The sequence below is a fragment of the Hypanus sabinus genome, chromosome 8 (assembly GCF_030144855.1).
Source record: "Hypanus sabinus isolate sHypSab1 chromosome 8, sHypSab1.hap1, whole genome shotgun sequence".
Taxonomy (NCBI): domain Eukaryota; kingdom Metazoa; phylum Chordata; class Chondrichthyes; order Myliobatiformes; family Dasyatidae; genus Hypanus; species Hypanus sabinus.
The window spans coordinates 116685784-116698130 of NC_082713.1; the positions used below are offsets into that span (position 1 = coordinate 116685784).

Sequence of the window (12347 nt, forward strand, 5' to 3'; positions counted from 1 at the left end):
TTCGGAACACCACTGGTCACCGGCCTCCATGCAGAATGCAAACCGTCTACAACCATACTTCGCCTTCTGTGGGCAAGCCAATTCTGGATCCACAAAGCAAGGTCTCCTTGGATCCCATGCCTCCTTACTTTCTGAATGAACCTTGCATGGGGAACCTTATCAAATACCTTACTGAAATCCATGTACACTACATTCACTATTTTATCTTAATCAATGTGCTTTGTTACATCCTCAAAGAATTCAATCAGGCTCGCAAGGCACACCTGCCCTTGACAAAGCCATGCTGTCTATCGCTAATCTGATTATGTTTCTCCAAATGCTCATTAATCCTGCCTCTCAGGATCTTCTCCAACAACTTGCTCACTATTGAAGTAAGACTAACTGGTCTATAATTTCCTGGGTTATCTCTACTCGCTTTCTTGAACAAGGGAACAACATTTGTAATCGTCTGGTACTTCTCCCATGCCTGTTGATGGTATCATCATCAGAGGCTCAGCAATCTCCTCCCTCGCTTCCCAAAGTAGCCTGGGGTATATCTTGTCCAGACCTGGCGATTTATCTAACTTAATGCTTTTCAAAAGCTCCAGCACATTCTCTTTCTTAATGACTATATGCTCAAGCATTTCAGTCAGCTGTAAGTCACCCCCACAACTGTTAAAGTTCTTTTCTCTGAACAATGAAGCAAAGTATGCATTAAGCACCTCCACTACCTCCTCCGACTCCATGCACACATTTTCACTATTGCACCCGATTGGCCCTCTCACACAGCTCATCATCTTGCTCTTCACATACTTGTAGAATGCCTTGAGATTTTCCTTAATCCTGCCCGCCAAGGCCTTCTCATGGCCCCTTCTACTTCTCCCAAAGTTATTCTTAAGTTCCTTCCTGGCAACCTTGTAATTTTCTAGAGCTCTAACATTACCTAGTTTCTTTTGTGCCCATACATTTTTCATGCACCCAAAACTGCGGACCTTATAAATACAGTGCTCCCTCCCAACACTCTACTAATGTTGCCAAATCTGGATGGCCAACTTTATGTCCCCTAACATTAACCTAATACTTGAGCTTGAACTTTATCTAGGGACCTTAAGACCCATAAGCAATACATTCATAATCAAAGACAGATCCGATTAAAGCAATATACATTTGTTTAACTGACCTCATACTCACACCCCAAAACTGAATTCTTGACTGTGTTTATATGCCTTTATGCACTGAGGTCCTACCACATGATTGATTGATTGGATATTTGTGCATTAATGAGATATAGGCATGAACTAATAAAGTGACCACTGAGTGTACCATTCCTGACATCAAAATACCACAATACACAATAAGCTTAAGAAGAATCGATTGAAGTATATTTGGTAACAGCTACCAAATGCCAGAGTCTATCCACAAACTACTCTGGTCAAAATGTAGTCTTTTTTACTCTCTCTCCATTTATGCTGACTGACCGGCTGAATACTTTCAGCATTTTACAATTGCCAACACACAGCGTTGAGGTAAATCACTTAAAATTTTCATTGACAACATTGGTTGAGGCTTCAATAATGGAAAGGACAACCTTTGCTCCTAATAGTGGAAGTGGAGGTTTTATTCACTTGTCAGAATTGCCCCAGGACAGTGAGTCCAGGGTTTGGAAATCTACCAGGTTGAGGTCCAGAGTTCAAAGTCCTGTGATCAGTGAGTTCCAGGGTCGATACTGGAGGCTGAGGCACAAAGGTCAAAGCCCTTGGGTCCAGGAGTCAGGGGCCTGATATCTGGGAGTTTGGGCCAGGGACTGGAGCTTGGAAGCCTGATGGCTGTGAGTTTGAGAGTCCAGGGTCAAGGACTGGAGTCGAAGCCTGGAGGCAGCCTGTCTGTGTGTGAGTGGCAGATGGGGCTGGGAAAGGAGCCTGTTTTGCTATTGTTTTGTTTTGATGTTTGTCGCTGCTGTTGTCTCTTGTATTGTTCATTGTGGACATGCTATGTTGGCACCGGAATGCACTGTGAATGTCTGTCACCCAGAACATCCTTAGGTTGCATTGGTTGTCAATTCAAGGGGCTAGTTTTACTGTACGTTTCAATGTACATGTGTTAAATTAATATATCAACCTGAATATGCGCAGGTTTTAAGATGCTCAGCAGGCAGGAGATGGAGGACCGGATAGTGCTGAGTGCATGTGAATAATCAGCAGGACCCAATGGGCAAGGCGTGCAGGAACAGGGGGTTCAAGCATGCCCACTCAAGGCTGACGGTAAAGGGTACACTTGGGATTTCAACCAGCAAAGAGATACAGACTAACAAGCAAGCCAGTCAGACATAGAACCATGGAGTTACAGCACATAGAACATTACAGGCCCTTTGTCCCACAATATAGTGCCGATCTATAAACCCAATCTAACCCTACCTTCTTACATAGTCATCTATTTTTCGATCATCCATGTGCTTATCTAAGAACTTCTTAAATGTCCCTAATTCACCATCCCCAGCAGAGTGTTCCACACATTCACCAGCACTGTGTAAAAAATGTTTATGTTTATCACGCATTAAATTTTGGTTTAAATGATTAATCACTACAGCACTAAAAAAGACTCGTCTCAATTCATCAGGCCTTTTGGAGCGCATCCCATTTGCCTTCATTTTAGAGACTAAAGATTACCTTTATTTGTCACATGTACATCAAAACATACAGTGTGCAGTAGAAAGCATCCTAACAAGCTACGTTACTGCCTGGTACAGAAACTGCAATGCAGAGGACAGGAGGGCTCTGCAACAGGTAGTCAAACCTGCCCAATGCATCACCAGCACCAGCCTACCTGCCATCAAGGACTTATTTACAGAAAGGCGCTGGAAAAAGGCCAATAACATCATCAAGGATCACACCCATCCTGCTCATGTTTGTCCCACTCACATCAGGGAGGAGGGTACAGCATCCACTCCAGGACCACCAGACCCTAAAACAGTTACTTTCCTGAAGCAGTAAAGCTGATCAACACCTCCAGCCAGTAATTCCACCACTACTTTATTATTTCCCGTCAGTCAGCTTATGTACAGCCTAGCATCATTTTATGGACATACAATAAATCTAAGTACATCAGTTATGTAATTCATTGTGTATTAATTATTGCACTCTTTATCTTTTGTGTTATTTTTGTGCTGCAATGGATTTGGAGTATCAATTATTTCATTCTCCTTACACCAGAAATGTAAGGAGACATGCACAGGAAATGACATTAATCAATCTTGAATCTTAAACATTAAACCAGTTTGAAATACATCTTTTGCGTCAATGAGAATGTACTAGTGTACATTACTAGTCTCACATTACTAATCCGTACTAACCTGTACGTCTCTGGAATATGGGAGGAAATCTTCACAGAGAGAAAAGTACAAATTCCTCACAGGCAGCAGTGGGAATCAAACCTCGGTCTCGTACAGCTGCCACTGTAAAGCGTTAAGCTAGTCACTATGGTACTGTGCCACACTATATATGGGTATTTGGCCTATATCCCTCCAAACTTTTACAATCTAAGCACCTGCCTGTTAAATGTAGCAATTTCCCTGCCACTTTTTTAAACCTGAGATGAGGAGGACTTTGCACTATTTTTTGAAACTTATAGGAATTTTTTAATGTCTTACACTATACTTCAGCTACAAAACAACAAATTTAATGATGTATGTTGGTGATAATAAACCTGATTCAGATTCTTCAGCCAGAAGTGGAGAATTTGTTGCCACATAACGCCGTGGAGGCCTGACGTTTAGACCATAAGAGATAGGAGCAGAATCAGGCCAATCAGCTCATCGAGTCTGCTCCACCATTCCATGTTGACCAATTTACTATCCTTCTCAACCCCATTCTCCTGCCTTCACCTATAACCTTTGATGCTCTGATTAATCAAACAGCTATCAACCTCCACTTTAAAAGTACCCAATGATTTGGCCTCCACAGCTGTCTGTGGCAATGACTTCCATAGACTCACCACCCTTTAGCTGAAGAAATGCCTCCTCGTCTCTGTTTTAAACAGACATCCCAATAGACTCCCCCACTACAGGAAACATCTTCTCACATATCCATTTTGTGTGTTATTCAAAATTTCCAGCATCAGCACAATCTTGTGTCTTAAATCTACACTGTCTAGTTTTAGACTCCCCTACCTGGTTTTGTGAGGGACAGGTCATACCCCATGAGCCTGACTGAATTTTTTGGCCTACTGAAAGACAAATTGATGAAAGTAGAGCAGTGGCTGTGATGTACTGTTCTATGCCTCTATGTACCATGTGAGGCATGTTGGTGTGGCGTTTAGTGTAGTGCTTTACAGCGTGAGCACTCACCGTTCAGCATTCAAACGTTCCCCTCTCCACCCCCACTACCCATAAGGACTTGTACATTTTTCTGATGGCTTCCTCACATATTCCAAAGGCATACGAGTTTGTGTTAGTTATGGGCATGCTACATTGGCACTGGAACCATATATCTCTCCTTAATCTATTTAAAGAGAGTTTGACTATTCAGATTATAGGACACAGAACAGTTCAGTACAGCACAATGTTGTGCAAAATCTGCTAAAATGTAAATCAAAAAACTGCCAAAAAGAATCCCTCCTGGACACAATGTCCATATCACTCCATCTTTCTTTATATTCATGTGCCTATCTAAATGTCTCTTAAAAGTCTCTCTACATATTTGCCTCTACCACCATACCAGGCAGCACATTCCAGACATTCACCACTCTGAGTAAAAAAACTTACGCCTCAGATCCCCTTTAAAACTACCCCCTCTCACCTTCAATGTAGACATTTCTATCCTGGGAAGAAGATACCCACTGTGTACTCTATCTATGCCTCTCATAATCTAATAAACTTCTATCAAATCTCCCCTCAGCCTCCTCCACTCTAGAGAAAACAACCCAAGTTTGTCCAGCCTCTCATCATAGCACATGCACTCTAAACCAGGCAGCATCCTGGAAAACCTCTTTTGCACCCTCTCCAAAGCCTCAACATTCTTCCGATAGTGAGGCAGCCAGAACAGTATGCAATACTCCAGATGTGCCCCAACCAGAATTCTATAAAGTTGCAACACAACCTTTTGACTTTTGAACTTAGTGCTTTGACTAATAAAAGCAAGCATTCCATAAGCCTTTAACCACCCTATCGACCTGTGTAACCACTTTCAAGAAGCTATGAACTTGGACCCCAAGATCATTATGCTCAGAATGTTATTAAGGGTCTTGCTCTTTGGTGTACTGCCTCCTGACATTTGCCTTACCAAGGTGCAACACTTCACATTTATCTGGGTTAGACTCCACCTGCCAATTCTCCATCCATACCTGCAACTGATCTATATCGTGCCATATTCTTTGCCAGTCTTCTACACAATCAACAATTCCACCAATCTTGGTATCATTCACAAACTTAACTCAACCACCTACATTTTCATCGAGATCATTTTTATACATCACTAACAGCAGAGGCCCTACAGCACTAATTATAGACATGCAGACCTAACAAGTCCCTTCCACCACTTTCTTCTATTTGCAAGCCAGTTCTGAATCCAAACAGTCAATTCGTCACAGACCCCATGCAACCTAATCTTCTGGATTAGCCTCCCGTGAGGGACTTTGTCAAACGCCTCACTAAAATCCATGTATACATCATCCACCTCTCTACCTTCATTAATCTCTCTCGTCACCTTGTCAAAAAACTCAATCAAGTTCGTAACACACAGCCTGCCCTGCACAAAGCTAAGCTGGCTCTTCCTAATTAAGCCATAGGTTTTCAAATGCTCATATATCCTATCCCTATCCAGCAATTCCCCTACATAAGAACATAAGAAGAAATAGGAGCAGAAATCAGCTATCTAGCCCGTCAAGTCTGCTCTGCCATTCAATAATATCAAGGCTGATCTGGCCATGGACTCATCTCCACCTACCTGCCTTTTCCTGATAACCACTAATTCCCCCACTATGCAAAAATCTATCCAACCTTGTCTTAACATATTTACTGAGGTAGCCTCTATTGCTTCATTGGGCAAAAAATTCCACAGATTCACCACCCCCTGGGAAAAGCAGTTCCTCCACATCTCCATCCTAAATCTACTCTCCCAAACCCTGAGGCTATGTATCCTAGTTCTAATCTCACCTACCAGTGGAAACCATTTTTCTGCCTTTATCTAACCTATCCCTTTCATAATTTTTTTTGAAGTTTTTTTTTACTGGTTCATCATCAAACATTTCCATAAGATGTATTTCAGATATTGCACATATATATCATATAGTCATATAAGCCACAAATCTCCACATAATATTTGCCTGAGGTATACATTTATAGAAAAGAGAGGAAAGAAAGAACAAGTGAAAGGAGAAAACTATGTACAAGTAGGGAGTGATCTTTTTTTTACAACATATTCATTGAGAATAAGATCAGGCCTATGAGGAGTTAAGTAGTTAAACCATTTTCCCCAGTATGAATCAAATTATTCCAACTTATGATTAACAGATGCTGTTATCTTCTCCATTTTGTAAATGTCCATTGTAATTTCCATCCATGTATTTAAAGTTGGGCTTTCCTGTGATAACCACTTCCTAGTAAGAGTCTTTTTACCAGCCACTGACAGTATATTCATTAAATAGTTATCTCTTTTCAACCATTCTTGAGTTATATACCCAAAATATATGGTCTTACTTCCACATTTAAAGATGCCTTGTAGGACACTGTGTATCCCACTCTAATAGTCTTTGATAATGGGGCATTCCCAGAAAATATGATCATGGCTTGCATTTTGATTTCCACAATTTCTCCAGCAAACAGGGAGGTTTCTGAGGGGGTGTAATAAAATATCTTATTAAGTTTTTCCATCCAAACTCCCTCCATTTCTGTGAACTGGTACACTTCCATTGATACCTCCATATTATTGTCCATTCTTCCTCAGATAGTTATCCCTCCTTTCTTCTCCCATTTTATTTTAATGTATGAAGTCGAATGTGTCTTAAGATTTGACAAACACTCATACACGCTTGAAATGATTCTCCTACCATTATCTGAATTGTATGCTTTTCTAAATGGTTCTATCAAACATGTACTTGCCTTGGTTACATTTTTAACCGTCCTATTAACATACTGTCACATCTGTAAATACTGATAAAGTCTTGTTTTTCTAATAAGTATTTCTCTTTAAGCATTTCAAAACTGAACAGTGTTCCTTCTTTCATTATATTGCAAAAAACTGTTGTTCCTTTAGCTATCCAGTCCTTAAATCTAGTATCCAGTTTATTCGGCGTAAATTCCGAGTCATATGCACACCATTTAAGAATTGCAATATCCCCCTCTAGTTTATATTCTTTTATAATAGTTTTCCATATTTTAAGAGTCCATTTCACCCATGGGTTATGAATAGCATTTATGTACCCTTGTAGGTTGTTATTAGCCAAAATTGCCTGTATGGGGATGGGAAGTACACACTCCTCAATATTTTTCCATTGAGCGAAATATGATGGGTTGTACCAACACATCACAGCCTCTCAACTGTGCTGCAAAATAATAATCTCTAAGAGAAGGTAGACCCTATTCTCCCCCCCCCCTTTCCTTGGCTAATTGCAAAGTTTTGGGATGAACTCTGGGCCTTTTACCTTGCCAAATATACCTTGATAACATCTTGTTCCATTCATTGAATTGATTTTGATTAATATCTATTGGTAGGGTTTGAAAGAGATATAATAGCCTGGGCGGTATATTCAGTTTAATAGATTCAATCCCTGAACTGAGACTAAAAAAACGAATTAGGTTCCATCTTGTTATATCTTAATTTTTTTATATATAGACTGATAATTGCATTCTGATAATTTTGCCAAATCTTTTGGCATAATGATGCCCAAATATTTGAAAGACTCTGTTTGTCATGCCCAGGGATAACTACTTTCAATTTCTCTTGGTGGGCTATAGTTATAGGAAAGTAATTGGGTTTTATCTATGTCAATCTTGTATCCTGATAATTGACCATATTGTTCAAAGGATTGCATCAATTTAGGTAAAGAGTATGTTGGTTGCCCTAGATAGATCAAAATGTCATCCGCGTAACAAGCCAATTTATGCTCTGTCCCTTTAATAGTAATTTCCCTGATATCTTCATTTTGGCTGATGTATTGAGCTAATGGTTCCAGATATAACGCGAAGAGTAGTGGTGACCATGCACAACCCTGTCTCGTGCCCCTTTCTAGGATAAGACTATTTGATAAATATCCACTGATTTTAATCCTAGCAGTAGAGTTGTCATATAGTGGCTGTATGGTTTTAATAATTGTGTCATGGAAACCAAAACTATGTAAAACTCTGTAAAGAAAATTCCAATTAACCAAATCAAATGTCCCTATCATAATTTTATATGCTTCTGCAAGATCTCCTTTCTTCTCCTCTCCTACAACTTATGTGAGACTCATCAGTCTATAGTAACTAGGATTTTCCCTTCATTCCCTTTTTAAATAGAGGTACAACATTAGGCAGTCCCCAGACCTCCGGGACTTTGTCTGTGCCTAGAGAGGACATAAATATATTGGTCAAGGCCCCAGCAATCTCATCTCTTGCCTCCCTCAATAACATGAGGTAAATCCCATCAGGCTCTGGAGACATCCATCTCTAAATTTTTTAGGAGACCCAACACTTCTTCCTCCTTGATCTCCAAATGCCCTAACATATTTATCATTTGTACACTGAGCACTAATCTCCCAGTCCTCCGTGTCCTTTTCCTTGGTAAATACTGAAGTAAAATACTCACTAAGAACCTCACTCACATTTTGTGCATCCAAGCAAATGTTCCTCTCTTTATCCTTGAGTGATCCTACCCTCTCCCTGGTTATCCTCTTACTTTTGAATCTAGGCCACTGATGATTTTATCAGGCACACACTCACACACACATACGCGAGCATGGAGATGAAGAGGGAAAAGATCACACAGGATAGGGGTACACACATGGACAGACATATGCACATGAACTCACTTATGAATTACAAGAAATATGACAATGAGTTTTGCAACACTTCTAGCACTGCTGCTGTGCTGGAAGCTAATAATCAATACAGAGCAATCTGTGGACTCAAGTTTAACTTTCTGGCAGTACAGATCCATAACCCCTTGAAAGTGGCTTCACAGGTAGATAGAGTTGTAATGAGAGCCCTTGGCACATTAGCTTTCAGAAATCTAATTATTAATTACAGGAGTTGGGATGTTATGTTGAAATTGTATATGATATTGGTGAGGCCATATTTGGAGTATTGTCTGCAGTTCTGGTCACAATCCTACAGGAAAGGTAGCAATAAGCTTGAAAGAATACAGAGAAAGTTTACAATGATGTGCCAGAACTTGATGACTTTTTCCCCTGGAGAATAGGAGAATGAGTGGAAACTTGAAAGAGGTATAAAAAAATTGCAAGAGATATAGATAGGGTAAATGCAAACAACCTTTTTCCACTGAGGTTGGGTGAGACTAGAACTAGAGATCATAGGTTAAGGGTGAAAAATGAAATATTTATGAGAAAGCTGAGGGGAATTTCTTCACTCAGAGGGTGGTGAGAAGGTGGAACACGCTGCCAATGAAGTGGTGGATATTGGTTTGATTGCAAAATTTAAAAGGTCTGGATAAGTACATGGATGGGAGGGGTACGCAGGACTATGATCCATGTGTGGGCCAAAGGGATTAGGCAGAATAATAGTTTGGCACACACTAAATGGGCCAAAGGACCTGTTTGTGTGCTGTAGTGCTCTATGACTCCATGAATTTAAGGATGAAACATGACTTCAACAATACCGTGTTCCTGCTATCTTCTTCCATCCATGGGCAACCAACAAACAGAACCCCATGCTTGGTACGTACAGCACACGCTCTGCCACCACAAAGCCAACAGGGAAGAACAGGTTCGATGCCGGAATAAATGGCAAGGCTATGAATGAAAGTGCCTGGAAAAAAAGAGCACCATTGGAGCCATGTGAAACATTCCCAAAAATAGAGATTTTAATGAATCTAACGCACAAAAAAATTTAAATAGACCACAGTAAATAACATTGCTTTACGTACATTACAGAGAACAACGTGAGGGAATGGATATTGTGTCCAAAAAAAAAGAGATTTGAAGAAAATGGGAAGATGATGCATCTTTTCTTGAGCATTGTTTAGAATGCAGGAAAGGAATTGGAATAGCTAGAGAGATGTGGAACAGATTTCAAGCTAGTAAGTCTTTGTCCTGCATTTCACTGTTGTAACCTTCAACCCCAGGGAGTCACTACACAGTTAGTGGCAGTTTGATTTTATACTGGAGTGCAATTCAACATCAATTGCACAGACTCACTTCAAGAAGATAATTTAGGAAAATTCTTGGCTTCAGCTGCTTATTGCTCAATTGAATCAGTTATTTCGTATTTAAGTTGAAGTTTCCAAGAATCAATTTGGATGCTTCAACAGTAGTGTGAATTTGTAACACTCTGGTTTTACACTTGAGCTCAAAAATCTCTGCCAATGCTTTAATGTGTTACTAACTCAGCAAAGCCTTTGGTGCAGTCTCGGGGGTGGGGCAGTATGGTAGCGCATTGTTTAGCGCAACACTTCACAGTGCCAGCAGTAAGATTGAGGTTCAATTCCTTCTGCTGTCCGTGAGGAGTTTATATGTTCTCCCCATGACCACATTGGTTTCCTTCGAGTTTCCTCCCACATTCCAAAGACACATGAATTAGGGTTAGTGAGTTGTGGCCATACTACACTGGAGCTGGAAGCATAACGCATTTGTGGGCCGCCCTCAACATAATACTCACTGATTTGATTTGTTGCAAATGACACATTTCACTGTATGCTTCGATGTACTGTACATGTGACAAATAAAGGTAATTTTTAAATTTTAAACACAAAAGATTCTGCAGATGCTGGAAATCCACAGTTACACACACAAGATACTGGAGGAACTCAACAAACCAGGCAGTACTTATGGAGAGGAATAAAGAGTCAATGTTTCAGACCAAGACCCTTCATCAGGAACTGCTCTCTGACCTATTGAGCTCCACCACCATTTTGTGTGCGATAATCTTTAAATATTTTTTCTTTAATCTGAAATCTTACCATTAATACAACTTGAGATGATTCACCAGGATAAAGAAGACTATAATAGATCAACAAAGCCACGAAAACATAGAAGACAACAGTGGCAAAGTTTCGAATGTCCAAGATTGACTCCACAAGTGGAACGGTGCCCATTGTCCAGTCACAGCACAGTTCGGATGGATTCAAAAGCAGCCAGCCATTTAAGGGCAAGAGGTAGTTGAAAGTGAGCTGCCTCGCAGGACTCGGACTGACGGCAGCTGGATTGTCAAACCTGCAACAGGAAATCTAAACATCAGACTGTAAAAACAACTCATTTTTTATAAAATAAAATCTGTATTTATATAGTGCCTTACCTGTAGCAAAATATCATATGGTATTTCAGAGGAATGTTTTCCGACAATATTTTACACATTCTTTTAAATGAAGGTGACTAAGAGCCTGGACAATGAACAAGATCTCAATTGATTCCACACATATGAACCCACTTTCACAGAATTGTACAACTCATGTTCTTAATATTATTTAATATATTTATTGCACATTTTTTGGTTGCAAGTATAACAGTATAGCACAGAAACAAGCCCTTCAGCCATAATGCTGTGCTTATCTGATTAAATTAGTAATCAAATGACTAACTGCATATACAATATCCATATCCCTCCAACTTCCTCACATTCATGTGACTATCTTAATATCTCTTAAAAGTCCCTGATGCTGTAAATCTGCCTCTGCCACCACTCTAGGCAGCATATTTCAGGCATCCACCACTCTCTGTGTAAAAATCTTGCCCCTTACATGTCCTTTGAATTTACCTCATCTAACTTTAAAAGCATGCCCTCTGGTATTAAACATTTTAACCTGGGAGAAAAAGATACTTTGGATGTAGTTTTTCATTAATTCTATACTTTTCTTTTGTCTTTCTGTGATGCTGCAAGAAAATTAAGGTAGTATATAGTGACATATACGTAGAGTGATAGAACACCAGAGAACACAATCTGCCTAGTCCCATCAAGCTGCACCCAGACCATAGCCCTCCATAACCCCCCCTCAAAACTCTTATTATCTTAATATATAGGCTGAGGGTAGACACCAACAGAATCAACAAACTCATTTGTAAGGCCAGTGATGCTGTGGGGGTGAACTGGACTCTCTTACGGTGGTGTCTGAAAAGAGGATGCTGTCCAAGTTGCATGCCATCTTGGACAATGACTCCCATCCACTCCATAATGTACTGGTTAGGCACAGGAGTACATTCAGCCAGAGACTCATTCCACCGAGATG

General features: G+C 40.2%; 1 protein-coding gene across 4 annotated transcripts in view; it reads right to left on the minus strand.

Moving 5' to 3' along the window:
- The window catches only part of tmtc3 (transmembrane O-mannosyltransferase targeting cadherins 3), a 135825-nt gene that overhangs the window by 62249 nt on the left and 61229 nt on the right, over positions 1-12347 (minus strand). For all 4 annotated transcript variants that reach the window (XM_059977647.1, XM_059977648.1, XM_059977646.1 and 1 more), the window contains 2 exons: positions 11085-11337; positions 9786-9934 (listed from right to left, as the gene is read on the minus strand). In XM_059977647.1, the coding sequence (XP_059833630.1) occupies positions 9786-9934; positions 11085-11337 (402 nt within the window). The remainder of the gene's footprint in view (positions 1-9785; positions 9935-11084; positions 11338-12347) is intronic.